Source organism: Coptis chinensis, chromosome 5 (assembly GCF_015680905.1).
Source record: "Coptis chinensis isolate HL-2020 chromosome 5, ASM1568090v1, whole genome shotgun sequence".
Taxonomy (NCBI): domain Eukaryota; kingdom Viridiplantae; phylum Streptophyta; class Magnoliopsida; order Ranunculales; family Ranunculaceae; genus Coptis; species Coptis chinensis.
In genome coordinates, this window is record NC_141460.1 from 25,992,788 (window position 1) to 26,010,652 (window position 17,865).

At 45.2% G+C, this 17,865-nt stretch overlaps 1 protein-coding gene across 2 annotated transcripts; it reads right to left on the reverse strand.

The window, feature by feature from the left end:
* Nucleotides 1-13,601: 13,601 nt before the first annotated feature.
* Nucleotides 13,602-16,054, reverse strand: SKIP (chromatin protein family). 2 transcript variants are annotated; one of them, XM_086559854.1, is made up of 2 exons: nt 15,854-16,054; nt 13,602-15,636 (listed from the first exon to the last, which is right to left on the reverse strand). In XM_086559854.1, exon 2 carries the CDS (start codon nt 15,600-15,602, stop codon nt 13,779-13,781), a length of 1,824 nt encoding a protein of 607 aa, XP_086415980.1. In that variant the 5' UTR covers nt 15,603-15,636; nt 15,854-16,054; the 3' UTR covers nt 13,602-13,778. The 2 variants fall into 2 exon arrangements, with proteins under 2 accessions (XP_086415980.1, XP_086415981.1); XM_086559855.1 differs by having other exon boundaries at nt 13,602-15,619; nt 15,854-16,049.
* Between the last annotated feature and the right edge of the window lie 1,811 nt (nt 16,055-17,865).

Here is a 17,865-nt window from a genome sequence, read left to right on the forward strand (position 1 = left end):
CGCGGTAGTCCCTATTTCCGGTGGTGGGAAGTACAAGTAAGATTTTGGTAATGATTACCCCGGTGGTGACTTTATTTGAGGTTCTCTATCTCGGGTCAGTGTGTTCAGATCGAGACATCCTTGTTCGTACCACCTACATGAAAGGAGCTGCTCACAGATCGGTCTTGGAGGTCGATGTCTTGGGTTCACCTATGCTGCGCGCGTATGTCTTCACAAGGGAATTGCTCACAGATTGGTCTTGGAGGTCGATGTCCTGAGTTCGCTTATGCTTCACGCGTGCGTGATATTCCTTAATGAGGATATTACTCCCCTACACAGCCCCCTCTCAGTAAATTGTTTATGTTCCAGGAAACGATCTGCTGAGAGAAAAACGGAAGAACGTGTGGAGCATGAGTGAGCTGTGGTGGACGATCCGACTGGGATGCCGTAAATTTTGAATCATGTGGCAAGTTGATTTGGCGGGAAAGGGAAGGTAGTCCGTGATTGCACGCGATGTAATCGTGAGTGAGTTGGTAAAGAGCGGTCGCCGCATTATTCGAACTCTTGAAAAGACAGTCTTTGGAACACATTATGCGGGCTAGGGCATAAGTCAGAATCATAACTTCTTGGTAACCGAATGGGCGGTTTGTACAAAATCAAATTTGGGACAATCAAAAGGTATTTCCTATTTTCTTCTCCCAAAACGCAAGCTGGGTTTCTCGGTGAGTGCTTCACTGCTTTGTTACTTTTGCATTTTCAATTTGCTTTCCTCTCGCTCAAGTGGCATTTGTTAAGTAGGTAGGCCAGTGTTAGGTTGTAAGATTTAAACTTGAGTAATAAAAAGGAAACGTTATAATGTCTGATTCTGATGATACTCGATCGGAAGAGGTTCGTGAGGTTTCATTAAGTTGTGGAGAGTATGAGGATGATAACGAAGAATCGGTGAGTGTTGGCATTCAAACTGAGTTGGATGAGGAAGTTAGGGTAGATGAGGGTAACACTCGACCGGGTCGAGGCGTGCCGCGGGCCGCGAGGTCGTCGAGGGGAGATGTCGTCATCAAGTGAAGTTGCCCCAGAGAGAGGTAGATCGTCGGCGGGCGAAGCTCGTTCCCGAACCGAGGGCGCCTTATGAGATCAACATTCCCAACCGGAGATACATGAGCCACGCGGTTGAGTGAAAATGTACGTGAGTGAAGAGTACAACCCGCCGAATGGGGGGGTAATCATCTGTGAGGGCCAACTGAGAGCGCATATGCAAATACCGTTCTCGAAACTGGTGTGTGACTTCTTGGCTCATTGTTGGAAGTCTCCTTGTCAGTTCGTTGGTAACAACTGGCGATTGTTTAAAGTGTTTGACCTGTTGAATGCGAGTGGGGAATACGATATAGGGGTATCCGACATAGTTGAGCATTATGTTGTGAGGCGATCCGTAATTTGAACTTTAGCTTGCAAACGATGACGCCACGCCGCTCTGGCCGTGGATCGACGGTATAAGCAACGAGGCCCGACAAAAGAGGCCTTTGCCGCTAGTTTGGTAAACCTTGTGCTAACGGATGTAGGTTGCATACTAGGATTTGTAACATATCCGGTGGGTAGGAATATTTTTTCTTTTGTCGCTTTACTTAATGATTGGCCGGTTATGCTAACAGCCCATGGTTTTGCTTTGTGCGTAGATTTTTTCGTGAAGACGCCGAATCGATCGTGGGGAGATAGAGGTCGCCGCGTGGTCGACTTCGAAAGCAGAAAAACAAGCGAAGTTGCCCGAGGTTTGCGATTTTTTGTGGAAAGGGTGGGCCCGCGATCCGGGAAAAAGAAAAGCTCAAAAAGACCGAGCTCGAGGTCGAAAGGCAGAAGTGATGGAGACGCCAGACGTCTGGCGATTTGGTAACGGGAAGATAGGAATCGGGCTCGTGGTGGCTTGAGACGACCCGCTAGAGTTGGTGCCGCAGGGGTTGGTGGGTCAAGTTCCCGACCTGAAGGGGGGTCGATCGATGCTCCTGTGGAGTTGGAGACGGTGGTCTTCAATCCTCGCGCAAGGAGCAGGTCGGAGAAGAGACGACATGACTCCTCTGAGCAAGACGTTGCCCGAGTTGCCAAGGTAGCGCGGCACGCTCTTGGGGAAAGCTCCGGTGGGGGGCGGGTCCGGTGGTGGCGGCCGGTGTTGATTATACGCGCCGGAGTCGGGCGTGATCGGAGCAGGTCATGGACTTGGCCACTTTTAGGGGAGGGTTTAGTCCGTCTCGACTGGGGCGTGAACCCAGTCCGCTGGCGAAAGCGAAGGCTCCCCGCAAAGCGAGTGGAAAAGCTATTGTGGTTGTTGATGACCTAGAGGCACAGTTTGTGTATCTAGACTACAATGGGGCGCAACGAACTGTAAAGCGAAGTGATTGTAGCTTCAGGTCGAGTAAGGTATCGGCCTGTCTGTTAGAACAGATAGCTCTGGACGGCAACCGTAGGGCGCTGGATGAGAAAGGGCTGGCTGATAACCTGAAGTGAATGGAAATCGCGCAATGTTTGGTACGTGAGTTTGTCTTCTTTTGATGTAATTGTACACCTATGCACGTTGTTGTGACTTGGTTAGTAACATATGTGTGTAATTGTAGCTGGTAAGTGGGTTTCAGAAATTGAAGGAGATTGCTCACGGTTCAGAGGCGGAGAGAAGCCGTGGGTGAAGCCGTCCGACGAGCTAAAAAATGTTCAGGAGGCCGCGAAGATGGAGCGTGATGAGCTGGAAGACCTGAAGAAAGCACATCAAGCTATGAGTCTGGCCAAGATGCTGAAAGATACCGAAGCAGAAGAGCTGAGGCAAAAACTACAGGGAGCGGAAGAGAATGCTCCGGCAAGCGATCGTGGAAATCGGGTAGTCGAACGAAAGTATACCTTACACCGCAAAGAAGGTTGCTCAGGACGCTACCAAGGCCTATGACGTTCTGGATGCGGACTTTGTTGAACTGGAAGCAGACTATAACGCTTTGAAGGAGGAACATGCACGCTGTACGTCTCGGACCGTGGTAGAACAGGTGCAGGGAGATGCCAGCAGTGTGCTCGCTTCTTCAGTGATCATTCCAGAAGTCGTGGTACCGCTGAAATGGCTTCTACCGCGGCCCGATGTGCTAATGAAGTTTGAACTTTGATGGAGTGTCGGTTGTGGTGGATGGGAGGGATGCTGAAATTGATGAATCGCCGTGCACGGAGAATTAACCGTTGCGCCTAGAGAGGACGAAGCCAGAATTTGTTTTGTTATCTTTGTCGCCTTTATAAGCCGCGGATACTGATAGCCGGGTTTCGGGTAACCGGGCGTTAAATCTTTTTATTTTTATCCGCTATTACCGCGGAACGATCCGGTACCGATTCGGTTTGGGGTAACCATGTGATGATTTAAAATTGTTTAGCCAGTTGGATTTCGAAAGTAGTCTCAAAGAACTTCGGCTAAAGAACGAATGGTAGTTCAAGTATGTTAGAACAGTCGCCAGATGCTTATATGCCATGTTTATTGTTTGTTTTCAACCGCGTGTGTACCGCTTTTGGTTTGATTGTGTTTACTTAATGATGATACCGCTATAACTATGCATGGCTGTTGTCTTTGCGGTGATAATTGCGTTGCCAATAACTGGTAAGCTTGTATGAGCGTCCTGTTGTTAACTTGTCTTCAGCTGTTTGGTGACGCTCGGAATGATGCCACGAGATTGCCGGGCTCTCATTACATTAGAAAGCAGACGAAGTGTGTTCAGGTTGATTGCCGCAGACGGCAGTATGCCCTCATGTGCGTGACACGTGTAAGAAAACGGGCGGTTCAAAGGACATAATGATGGCGGGCAGATGGTGTTTGGCGTCTCAAGGTAATTATGAGGCGCTCAGGGAAAAGACGTTTTATATTAAATAAACCGCGAGAATACCAAAAAAGGCATTTGCTTGGTTTCTTGTCGTAGCTCTTTCGCCGCCTCGCCGCCAGCTCGCACTACCCTCGTCGCCGTTTCTACGTGCACGCGTTTATTTTCCATTGTGAGTCTTTACTCCGTTGAGAAGGATTTGGTGTATAATCAGAACTCATTCAAGAGTATCTCTGTTCCTAGGTTTGACCATGGCAAGGTGTCGCCCATATGTGAGAGGAGAAGGGAGTATGAGGGAGATGTCGCCTCTGATAATGGAGGAGATGGAATTTGATCCTCATGTGCATGGTGATCGTGGTAAGAGGAAGGCTACTGCTGTAGGAGCCATGGTCACAAACGACCTAGGAGAGCTGGTCGTCCGGCTGAAGGCATTGTGTTTAGGTCGCCACAGCGGGTAGGCGCGAGAGCTCGCGATGTCGCTGGAGCCGTGAAGCGACTGGGGCAAGGTCGCCAAGTCGCCGGTGAGAGTTCGTCCCCGATGATGTGGGGATTTGGGTTTTAATTTACTACATGGGGAAGACGGGAAGAAGCGTATGGTGAAACGCCGGATCAGAAGCTTCCACTGGCGGCCCCATAGCGACTATTACCGCGTTCGGGCGGGATCGTGGTTGGATGGTGACAAGGCAGAGGTGAAAGATGAGGACATGGCATATTTGTTGGGGATGATGGACATGGCCGCTTTGTTTGGCGAAGTTCATGACACACTAAGTTGTTATGTCCGTTTTTAGGCACCGGTTCTTTAACTTCATTCGTGCGGTTTCTAGCGAGTGGTATGATAAATTGAAAGATGTCAGGCAAAACACCGAGATCGATGATAACCCTCACATCGAATTTGGGTGTGTATCGCGAGCTGCGTAAATGGACAAGAGGAAGCTAGAAGTGATGACCACCAAGTACCGAATGTTCGTTTCTTTGAGAATGCCGATTAGTGACCGATATGACCGAGCTAGAAAGGGAATTAGCCGGGCGGATCGCTATGCTAAAAATGCCAAAAGGTGGCGCGCAAAGCACAGGAGGTGTATACCAAAGCCTGTGTTGCATATGCCGCTCTGGACGAGAAGTATGACGCCCTGAAGAAAGCAACTGCAGGCGAGGAACAGGGGCAAGGAATGCGCGTGATGCTGAGATCTGCCCGGCACACTGCTTCTACTAGCGCGGCACCAGAAGATAAGCATGTCTTAACTGATATTTGATGATGTGATCTACCTTTGTCTCTGTCAACAAAAATTTGTAAGTATTGTTTGCGTTCTCCTCTCTTATATGAGAGTTAGCAATAGAGCTGTGTCTTCAAGCTTGCATGAGCAGTTCGCCATTTTGGTACAGAGAACTGGTTTCCACGGAAGTGGCAGTTTGATACTTTGTTAACTGTGTAATAGACACCGATCTGGATTTTCTGGGTAGTCCCAGCAGATCGGTAGATGTAATTGTTGTGGCTGTGGTAAAGTATTGTTACTACTTGTGCTCAGAATGCATGGTTTTGCTGAATTGTTGATAGCTAGCATTTTACGTATTATGCATGTGGTGTGAAATAACTGAGGAGCTTGAGACGTAGATTAGAAACATGATTTTCCTGTGATTAGCGCATTCTTTCTTGTTTATCATGTTATAAGAGAAGAAACGTTAGGAGTATGCTTGATAATCTAAGTTGAGAATTAAGAGTTCTACACTAAGTGGAGTGCTCTGAGCGTAGGAGTAAAACTCAAAGGAATGCTCTGTTCAGGTAGGGCGTGTGGGCTTATAGAAGCGTGACGCTCATGGAGAACGTGCTCGTATGGTCCACTCTAGGAGTATAGGGCTGTCGACGAACGAGGTTCGGGGAGGTTGTGGAGCCGGCGAGCTCTAGAGGGCTGTCTGCTCACGGAGAGCGTTCTCGTTTAGTCGATCCTAGAAATATAGGTCCTCGACGTGACAAGAGTTGGAGAGGCTATGGAGCTTGTAAGCTCTAGAGAGCTGTCTGCTCACGGAGAGCGTTCTCGTTTAGTCGATCCTAGAAATATAGGTCCTCGACGTGATAAGAATTGGAGAAGCTATAGAGCCTGTAAGCTCCAGAGAGTTCTGCTCGCGGAGAGCGTTCTCGTTTAATCGATCCTAGAAAGATAGGTCCTCGACGTGACAAGAATTGGAGAGGCCATGGAGCCTGTAAGCGCCAGAGAGCTGTCTGCTCACGGAGAGTGTCCTCGTTTAGTTGATCCTAGAAATATAGGTTCTCGACGTGACAAGAATTGGAGAGGCTATGGAGCCTGTAAGCTCCAGAGAGCTGTCTGCTCGCAGAGAGCGTTCATGTTTATGAGAGCGTATGGTTCGCTGAGCGTGTTGGATCAGGTAAGTATACTGGTTGTGCTTCTGATGTGAACTGTAGGACTTCTTGATGCAAGTAAATGGAATACCTTGTACTAGGTAACATAAAAATTTAACCTTGAACTTACAGTGCTTGAAAAATGGAATATACAACAACAATAGTTTTATTGATAAAATCTTTTCAGCAGATAAGTATTCCAAAGGCGAGGTAACAATTTCCCCTCTTGAGTTTTTATCAAGTATGCTCCATTGCCTACAACGCGTTCTACGATGTATGGGCCTTCCCATGTAGGGGCTAACTTGGAGTCGTCTTGCGTCTTTTTTAGCACTAGATCGCCAGGCTGGAAAGATCGAGGATGCACCCGTTTATTGTAGGAGTTCTTCAGGGTTTGCTGATAAGATGCGACTCTGATGGCGGCTAAGTCACGCCGCTCTTCTAGCAAATCGACCTCTCGTGCTAAAACGTAATCATCAGGTCCGCCTCGACGAGCTCGGACCGAGTCGTAGGATGACCGCTGCTCGGTGGGAATGATGCCGTGCCATAACACAAGGAGAATGGAGATTCACCGCATCGACCGAAGCCGCGGGTGCGATGAGCCCACAAGATGTTCTCCAACTGGTTCGACCATTGGCTCTTGTTATTTTCAATCTTTTTCTTCAAATTTTCTAAGATGGCCTTGTTGCTGGTTTCTGCTTGACCATTACTCTGAGCGTATTGTGGAGTAGAAAATGCATGAATTATCTTCCACTTGCCTAGAAAGTCTTTGACTGTTCTGCCTTTGAATTAGGGTCCATTGTCCATCACTAGTGTATGTGGCAAACCAAATCTGGTGATGATGTGAGTCCAGATAAAGTTTCGGACATGTGATTCTTTGACATGTGCTAAAGGAATGGCCTCGACCCACTTAGTGAAATAGTCTGTTGCAGCTAAGACGAATCGAAAACCAGTGCTTTTCTGTGGGACGAATGGTCCCATGATGTATGTGAAATGGCCATGGGCTTGCTACATTGATCAGCTCGCGAGCGGGCTGAATGATGTTGTGGCCGAATGTTTGACATTTTAAGCACGTGCGGATGTATGCTTTGGCATCGATCTGCATACGGGGCCAAAAGTAGCCTTAGGAAATTGCCTTGTGGGCTAAAAAGCGACCGGCATGGTTTCCGTGATTCTCCTTCATGGATTTCGCAAATATCAATCGGCCCCGCCTCGAGTAATGCATTGCAAGTCGCGGTCCACCAAGAGATTTTCCTCGAACAACTTATTGTGCAATAAGCAATAACGACGCGGCTTGATATGGGATTTGCCCGGCTTTGGCACGTTTCGCGGGGAGCGCCATGGTGGATGTAGTTCATGACGGGTCGCGATCCGTGTCCGCCTCAACCGGGTCTTCGAGAGGGGAATAGATCGGTTATAACTAGGGCATGCTCGACCTGGTGCGCAGGTCGGTTGACCATTTCAATGAGGAGTTGTCTTGGAACGCAACACGGTGTTTGAGTGGCTAAATAAGCTAAACTGCCTGCGTGGCGGTTCTCATCACGCAAAAAATGATGTATGGTAGCTTTCTTAAAAGAAGGCAATAAATGATGAACGACTTGAAGATATTTCGAAAGGTTACCTTCATGGGTAGTGTACTCTTTTGCAATCTGGCGAACAACCAGTTGCGAGTCACTAAAGACTTGAAGTTCTGGCACCCCTAGCTGTAGCGTCATCCGAAGTCCCATGATCAACGCTTCGTAGTCCGCTTCATTGTTGGAAGATGCGAAGTCGAGTCGAACGGACTTTTCGATCATAGTTCCATCGGGTGACACTAAGACGACCCCGATGCCACTCCTTCCAGGGTTGCTAGAGCCATCTACAAAGAGAGACCAGATTGATTTGACATGGTCCTTTGCGTCGGCGAGCTCCATTTCTGGCTCCCAATGCGGGTCTTCAACAGGGAAATCTGCTAGGAAATCGGCGACGACTTGACCTTTCTGAGAAGTGCGAGGCACAAACTCCATGTGGTGTTCGCCGAGCTCTTCGACCCATACTGCCATACGAGTAGTCTTGTTTTCTTTGTGGAAGATCTTCTTCAAGGGGAGGTCGGTCAGTACTTTGATCGGATGTGCTTGAAAGTACGGCCTGAATTTTCTGGCCGAATACAATAAAGCAAGCACGGCTTTTCAAGGAAAGAATAATTTTTCTTTACCGGTGGCGTGGCCTTACTTGTAAAGTAGATCGCCATAAAACCTAAAACCCGATCTCGATCTTTGGGATCCGGCCCCGATGGAGGCGACAATGGTTGGGTGGTGGCGGAGTGGAAACATGAGACGGATCGCGATCTTCTTATCGGAGCCCCTGGATATGAATCGCCGCTTTCATGTTGGCTCTTTAACCTCGCAATCAAGTCTTTGGCCATGGTATAATCCGGGTCGGATTGGTCCACTATCAATCCTAACGCTTTGACAAGATTTGGTTACAATGATATGCTTCCAGTTGATTGCTTCGAGACTCCATCATTCCTTTGGGGCCCGGGAAGCGGAGAACTTGATGCAATGTGATAATGAACGGCTTGCATTTGGTGGATCCATCATCGCCCCTAGTATGGCATTATAGGATAATTACAATGACTTGATGTCGTGACATTCGGCGGAAATGTATTGCGGTGACTTTGTCCTCTTTAGACCCTACCGATCATGGAAGGATGATGTCACCGGTTTGGTCGGCCCCGAGCCATTGAACCCATAAAGGGAGCAATCGGATCTATAAGAACCGACTTGGGTAAACTCATTTGGACGGTGTGATAGAATAAAATGTCGCATCTAACTCCCCGGTGATGATCGGGGCGCTTTTACTATCTAGTCGCTAATCTTGGCGTGGACTGACCTGGGTCGTTGTTGATTTGGAGGAAGGCGGACCTTTGTCGGAGGTCGGCCCTCGATGAAAATGATATCTCCCCGAAACCGCGACTGAAGCTTTGAGCGTGCTTTGCCTTTGGAAGTAAAATGATACACTTCCGGTTACAATGATATGCTTACACGACGCGTCCTTTCTCTCTGGATGAGGTGACGGAATCATTGGGGAAGGTAATCATGTGAATGGTTCTAGCATTGTCACGATCTGAGGAGTGTTGTCTTCGCTCGTGGCGAGAACGGTCTCTGGGACGTCCTCTGTTGTGGGGGGCGAGCTTGAAACTCTTGGTAGTGACGGCGAGGTGGAGATCGACTGCGTACTCGGCGAGCCATGAGTTTATGGCGTAAATCACCGTCAGGAATGTTGGTGTACTGTTTAATATGACCAGCTTCGACGAGGTCCTGGAGATAGTGCTTAAGCCCCCAGCACGCATTGGTTTCATGGCATTTGGCTTTGTGGAATGCGCAGTAGGGCTTGTCAGGTCGATCTATTGGCTGCCTTACATCTGGTCGAAAGTATGAGGCTCGCCGGATCTTGTCCAGTATGTAACTAGGGGAGCGTGTCAAGACAGCGAACTCTCTGTTGTTATCCCGCCGTACCTACCTACCTTGACCGCGCCACTGGATGCGCGACTTTCGCTTTTTGCACGCTGGTATGATCGAGAGACCGCTCTATTGCTACCTCCGGACCTCGGCTAAACCATCGGACTTCAAACTTTCTTGCAACTTGATATACTTGTCGACCGACGTGATGCGCGGACGGCGTTTCGGCTCTTTCATCGATGATCCGAGAGAGGTCGGTATTACGCGACTCGGAAAAGCGTTAGAAAATGCCGGTGTGGCAAAAGACTCTTTCGATCCGCTTTCCATACACGGTTGCCCTTGAACCGTCCCCGAAATTGGCGAATGGTTTCATCTTATTTGGATGAGAGCCGAACAAATAATCAAGATCCTTCTTTCGTTTGTTGTGCACGATTGGCTAACAAACGGATCGATGAAGTCGCTCAAAAGTTTTAATAGAATCGGGGTTCAAGAGAGAAGAACCAACCAAGTGCGCCATCCTGAGACCGGGCCGGAAATAGTCGGATGCTGAAGATGATCAAACTCGGGTGAGAACGTAGAGAGCCGGACTTTTAATGTAATCTTGAGCCACATCCGACGGGGCATGTGCTGCCATCATACATTGGGAAGCGTGGCTGGATAAAATCTTGAGGAGAGGGTTTATTGAGAACCTCAGCACTGAATGGGGACGCGCGGTATGTCTTAAGCATCTTTTGAACAATTTGGGTCGCATCCTTTCTAACTGCACTCTGGCATATCCTATGTAATAATTCGTTAATCTATTGATTAACCTCGTTGATGCCGTTCTCCGCAACGTTACCGACTGGTTGCTGTTGGTAAGCGTCTACTTGTGCTCATAAAGCAGCATTTTCTTGCCTGAGCAAGGAAATGCTCTCATTTGTTAAACCAAGCTGGTTTGCGAGGTTTTGAACTTGAGCTTCGAGGCTAACCATGCTTCGTGGGCTTGAGAATTGTAGGTTTTTGAGTTGGGTTAAGGTGATTTATCAAGGAATCAAAACCACAGACGGCGCCAATGTAAATGGGTGTTTTGGTTTCCCTTTAGATATTGTGAAGAGAGGGGAATGGGTTGAGGTTTTCTGGAGAGACCGAGTTCACTGATGAGCGAGCTGCCTACGTATCCTCTCTTGGTTTTTCTTTTTAGGGGAGAGAGGAATCAGATCCCACGTAGTTCAAGTAGGTGGTATTTATAGGCTTGTGGAAGTGTCAATCCTAGAGACACGTGTGTCTCTTGCATACATGTAAGGTGGAGATTGTGAATGAGTGTTCGACTGGTTTTAGTATAAGTCGTGTGCTGATTGGGAGTTGGCGCGGTAGTCCTTATTTCCCGGTGGTAGAAAGTACAAGTAAGATTTTGATAATGATTACCCCTAGTGGTAACTTTATTTGAGGCGTTTTGTCTCTGGGCGTGTGTTCGTCTGAGACATCCTTGTTCGTACCACCTACATGAAAGGAGTTGCTCACAGATTGGTTTTGGAAGTCGATGTCTTGGGTTCACCTATCTTTGCTTACAGATATGTCTTCACAAGAGATTTCGCTCACGATCGGTCTTGGAGGTCGATGTCCCGAAGTTCGCTTTTATGCTTTCTATGTATGTGATATTCCTTAATGAGGATATTACTCCCCTACAGGTTATAATAAAGTATTGAAGATGAACTTAAAACCAATTGGTTTTAATTGGTTATAATAGGTCCAGGATTTATATATTTGATTGCGAGGCTATACAAAAATATTATGGATAAGAGGAATGGATAGTAGTTATAATAATTTAATTTTGATCATCTTATCATTCTATATGCAAACCAAATCAAAACGCAAAACAAGGAGGCAGTACTAATGAACAGTCCTGTGAGTCTGTGACGAATTGAACAGTAAGCAACGACTTAATGGCAACTTAACTTTTCGCACTTAGGGTTTTAATCAACGAAAGGCTTTATTCAAAGCCTGAGCCGACGGGGACCTACATATTATATCGTAAAATTAGTTAAAATGTAATAAGAAATGTTTGAATCTACAAGGGTCTGCAGATTTCTGGCTCAGTCTCTGCCTACAGAACATTAAAATCACTCGTTTTGAGGAGAAACACAAGAAGGAAGAAGGAAAGAACTGAGAAAAGAGATCACCAGACCAATGTGGGACTATGAATGAAGTTGAATACATCACAATTGCAGTCTTTGGAATTCACTGCACCAAGACTAAATTGACTGACTTCTTGTGGAGCGTACATAGCTTAGGTGGTTGTACAAGACCAATAGCTACCGTCCAAGTCAGGAGTAAGGACAGGGTATGTGATCGGGTCACTAACTCACTATACAAGTTAATGACCACGCAGCGAACAACAAAAAGTACTTGGAGATATTCGCACTCACAAAAGACGCCGCACCTAGTAATATGCCACTCGATTTCTACTAATATGCATCTGATAATAGCTCTAGAGAGTACAGACTACAGGTACTAAGAGAGGAGAAACCACTTGTCTCAGATTGAGAGCAGTTACAACTCAAAATCTATAATCGAAATTTTTTTCCAAGTCCTTGTCATATGTTATGCTCAAAACGGAGTATACAAATAGGGAGGAGAGATGTTATACCCCCTCCAGTCTATCCGCATACAAATTTAAAAATGTGGCTACAGCACAAATCGATACCTCTACGTAGGAGTGTAGAAAAAAACCGTTGACCCATCATCCGGTAGGGTACCCGGTCTTCACCCGCCACCCAAACCCGCACCGACCCAAAAATAGATCCGCCCCGCTCCGCCACCGTTTTTGCGCGGTCAGGCTATGAGTGTAGGTTATATGCTCAAACCCGACCCGTCAAGCCGCCCGATCCGCACCGTGTCAAAAGCCGTTTAACCCGCATAATTTCAAAACTCTAACTCTAATATTTTTGTATTTTGTTTATATTTTCTTTTAACTTTTGTAGAAATTTGGGAGATATGAACACAAACTTATGAGTTCAACATCAATTTTAAATATTCAAGTTTGAACATTGGGCAAATATCAAAAGTTCAAATTCAACTTTTGAATTTTGGAGAAGAAGAATCATTCATCCTTGTACTAATTTCGAATTATTTTAGTTTATATTTTATTGTTTTGTACCATAGATCCTCGCTCTCATCTTCATTTTATCTTGCTATGGAAAATAATCAATTTACAAATAAATCACGAGAAAGAAGTTTCAAATTCTGAGATATGGTTTTGGGTTCAAGTTCAGTTTTTTTATTTTTGTTTATTTTTATTGATTGATTCCATTTTTTCTATATTGTGAATTGGAAATATATTACTTGCGAAATTAGAAAGTTTTTTAAATGAAATTGGGATAAAATGATAATTTCCACCGACCCGGATGACCCCGCTTTAAAATCCGTCAGAATCGACCCAACAGTAGGGTGGATTGATTAAGATACGACACTTCAACCTGCCTGCCGGCCCGTCGGAGACCATCTGGATTTTGTATCCCTAGACCCACCCCGCCCCACCCCATCACTATTTGACCCGCGGTTAACCTGACCCGCCCCGTATTACACCCGAACCTCTACGCATACAAACTATGTACTTGTACATCATCTGGGAAGCACCTTTTTGTGTTTGGTAACTGAATTTTATTGATTGTTGGAAGTGGTACAGGACTACAAAGTAAAGATGAAACAAAGAGGGGCACGTATTGAGTTTAATTCATTTGTTTGTGGTCTATCACCATCCATCATGCTCCTATCATCACCATGCTTTCTATACTCACTTTCTCCTTAATCCATCATGTCATCCACCATCACCCTTCTATACTCACTTTCTCCTTAATCCTTATGCCAAGGAGCGAATTTTTCTCCTTAATCCCCCATGACAGACATTTCCAAATTACAAAGAAAAGAAAGTGGATGACAAAACCGTCTAATTTGACAGATACTATTCAGAGCAATAATCAACACTCAATGGGAGAAGCTGGAAATTCAAGAATGTGATCAGATCATGAAAACTCAAGTGATTTATATGATAATCAACGACATTTGAGAAAACATCAAAACAAATACCATTTTGTTTTCCCACAGTACAACCACAAGAAATATATTTAAAATTAGAGGAGAACGAGAATGAGCTACAGTCCCCTCTAAAACATTAGTGCATACCAAAACTCGTTCACATCAACGACCCCTTTCAAACCCGATGCGAGTCCTGCCAGATCCTCCATCATGACCATCTCGCATTGAAGACCCAGCACCTGCTTTCATGGTCCCTCCACTCCCAACCTTGTCCATTGCTTTCTTGCCCTTCTTCACCTCTGTCAAGAAGTGATCCAAACCGAATGGATCAGCTTCCTCAACCTGCTTCTCAAACTCAACCGGCTTGTCTCTTGGACCTGCTCTTTCATTAGCACCTGCAAAGCCCTTATCCGGCTTAAACCGGTCTGTCTTAAGAACCTTTTCCAACTGCTCATCTGCACCTCCATACGTATCAGTGTCTGTGTCTCTCGTTGGCTTGTAAAGGCTAGAAAGAGTAGATTGTGCCGTAAACAGCCCTTTATCATAGACATTGTACTGATCATCAGTTGCAAATCCAGAGTCCATTCCTTTCTCTTGGTTGAACAACCTCTGGTCATACATGACCTCGCCACCACGCCCTGCTCCAGTATTAGCCATCCCAAGTGCAACCTTCTCACTGATATCTCTATCCCTATCCCTCGTAATCTTGCTCTTCTTCCCCATTGCCGCATCCTTGGCCTCCAACCTTCTTTCCCTTTCCCTCTCCCTTTTTCTCTCTTCACGAATCTTTTCACGCCCTAAGCGCTCTTCCCTCTCATCCCTTGACTCCTTCGGAGGCTCCCTCTCTCTTTCTTTCACCCGTTCATGGTCTATCCTCATGTCATCACCATCCATCATGCTCCTATCAGCAGTGATGGTGGAAGAGGGAGGGGGACCACTTCCTCCAGTCCTTTCAGATCGAGCTTTCTGTGCCAATGCTCGCAATTCCTGTTCCTTCCTATCCTTCTCCTTCATAAACATTTCCTTCTGAACCTTTGACCTCATTGCAACAGCTTCTCTTGCCTTTTGTTCAGCAACATACAACGATTCAGACAACTTTGCAAAGTTATCATTAATCTGAACTTCCTGCAAACCTCTCCCATCCGCAGCCAGACGCTTATCCAATGGAATAGTATAACCTTTAGGATTCTTCCAATTCGATATACAAGGCGGAATCTTCCAATCCTGCTGGTCTTTCACCGTCACAGGACGAGGAGGAGAATGCATAACCGGCACAGGTGGTGAACCAGACGCCTTGGGTACTCTCTTATGCTTGAACTTTGGTGGCTCAAGGGGATCCACAGGCATCTCAACCATCCTAATAATCCTCTGCTTAGCCCCAGAATTAAATGCAGCAGACTGCTGCGACGGCTGGTACTTAATAAACTTGGAATCTGTCGACTGTGAGGGAACATTCTTTGGTTGCGCAGCCATAAGCCGAACATTAACAATCTTCTCAAGAGCAGCCTTAGTCTCCTGCATAGTCTCCTCAATCTCCTTCTCCATTTCCTCGTCCTCCTCATCCTCATTATCCGCTCTCAAAATCTTAGGAACAAGATCCTTATGCTGAGAGTAAACAATCTTGGACGCATTCTCATTCTGCTTAACAATCGAATCATAAGCAACATTCCCACGCGAATCAACTGTAACCGGTATAATATTAGCTCCCACCTTCTGCTTCCTGTCTTTTCTACCCATCCCCATAGGGTACTGAGCCACATGAATTTCCGGAAAAGCCCCACCATCCCCAAAATCTTCCGGCTTTCGTGGAATAAAACCGGCACGATTTAAGTAAGCCGGAACCTCTTTCGCTAACACAATAGCCGATGAAGCCCGATCTGATTCAGATGCAGAGAAACGTTGTTTGAACCACGGGTCATTAGAGTGGTCATAATAAGTTGTAGTTGTTGACTTTACTGGTGGAAGTAGCTCTTTTAAAGCTGCCATTATTTTTCAGGCAAACCCTGAAAACACCAACAAACTAAAAAAACAAACCCTAATTACTTAAATCGTGTAGCACCCAATCTTATAATTAACACTAAGTAAAATTAAACCGAAATAAAATATAATCAGGCAAGAGTGGCCTCGATTAGAAAGAAAAAATAAAACTTAAATTAATGTACTACTCTAAAACAAAATTATAAAACACGAGTTACTACAAAATTAGATATATAGATTAAAAAGGCAAGAAGACTTACGGGGAATAAAAGAGGAGATATGGAAGGCTAGGTCGGTTTTTATTTGGGTTGGTCTGCAATTGCTTTGGTGGTGGCCGACGTTTTTTTTTTTCTCGATAGAAGGTGGTGGCCGATGTTGATTCGAAAGAAGATTGCTTCAAATTTCTGTCCGGGTCGGTTCTATATTTGCAACTTGGGTAGGCCCAAAGCTTATCCTAATTGTGCTTGTATTTATATTGTATTGTAAAGGTTAAAACTCGTGGGTTTGCTTGAGCAGCCAGAATCACAATCCGGTTGTGGTTATAGCGAAAAAAACAACACAAATGGGCCGGGGGATTAGGTCCGAAGCCAATTGAACGCGATTGGAAATTATGAGAAGTAGACCTTACACGTGTTTCTCTTAATAAGAAGTTAATAGTCTGGCCCGAAAAATCTGTAGTATGATATGTTATTGGGCCAGGTCTAATCATAGCACTGTCCAACCCGATAAGGGCCCGGCTCGATATGAGAAGTTTAGTATTGGTATGTTTATTTGGACTTACGTCGGGGCTCGACCTGCCATTCTCAAATTAAATTCGGACTGAGCTTATACTCTCGTTCTTTTTAATCGGGCCGGGCCTAGACATACGTAGCTCCGGTGAACCATTTTTCTACAATATACATTGTCAAACGCTCAACGCCTCCCCCAACTCACGGAAAAATGTAAATTTTATCTGCCTTTTATCAAATTTTAGAACCACATCCATGTTCTTTATTAAGATTTAGAATCACCTATTTGGTTTTTATCAAAATTTAGAAACACCTTCTCGAACCCAGTGAACCCTTGTATTTCATCGAGTTTGTTTTATTAATGTGTTAGTAATCAAGCTTTTTTTTTTTGGTAAAGTATCAGTAATTAAATAAAAAGTGTCGGTAAATTAAGTTGGTTAGGACAAAACACACACAAACATATATAATATGCTTTAAATTAGTAGCAAGTCTATGTCACTATCCTTTTTCTCTTGTAGTCACGTGGAGATTAGTATCCACCCTATAAACTGGCTAGCTTTTTTTTTTTTTTTTTTTTTTTTTTTTTTTTTTTTTTTTTTTTTTTTCGCTAACAACATTTCTTATATATTAAAACATTAAAGGAACAATATTATTGTCCAGTAGGTGTTTTGGTAGCAGACTCACTTCCTGGTCATGGAATGCCCATTAAGCCAGTTCATGAGCTTCTCCATTGTACCTCCTGTTGATCCAACTGAACTTACAAAATTTAAGAGGCCTACATAGATCCTCTATCATAAACTTAATTGGTTCTAGCCTCCAATTATGAGAGTTATGCTCTAAAGGGTATTGAACATTTTGAATTGTTAACATACTATCACCCTCAAACAAAATTGAGCTCTCTCCTATATTTCTCGCAAGCTTCGCAGCAATCTCTAAGGCCACCATCTCAGCCTCCTCAGCATCTACTACTCTGAACCTCCTGATTGCTGCTCCCTTAAGGTTGCCTTCGTTGTCCCAAGCCAGAGCTCTAGCTGCCGCATCTTCTGTCCCCCTATCAAAAACAACATCAAATCTTATTACTATAGTTTCTAGTTCTATAAGTGGAAATAACTCATTATCTGAACTTGTGTTATTTATCCTAGGTTGTCTTATTTGGGAACTAATGTTCTCTGCTCCCTGATTGTCTTTAAAAGCTTTGAGACATCTCGTCCATAGGGTTGCTGTTCTCCTGAGCAAACATTCTCTGTTGCTAGCTTTGCCTTCGAACTTAGCCTTGTTCCTTGTCTCCCATATACCTTGCAGAATAATGAAAGCAAGACTTCCTTTTTCTGCAATTCCTAGATCTTTCTCCTTGATCCATTATACTAGTAGGTCAATCCAATCTCTTATAGTGTAGTGTCCCAGCTCTTCTAGTTTCCCCCCCAAGTTGGAGGCGAACCAAACAGACTTAGACCATTCACATTTGAAGAAGATATGTATAGGCAGGGTCCTCTTGCTCCATCCAACAAGAGGACAAGAGAACTCTCCTTTGATATCTTTTCTCC

Coding starts and splice junctions, on each gene's coding strand:
- SKIP (XM_086559854.1), bottom strand. CDS start 15,602: ATGGCAGCTTTAAAAGAGCTACTTCCACCAGTAAAGTCAACAACTACA.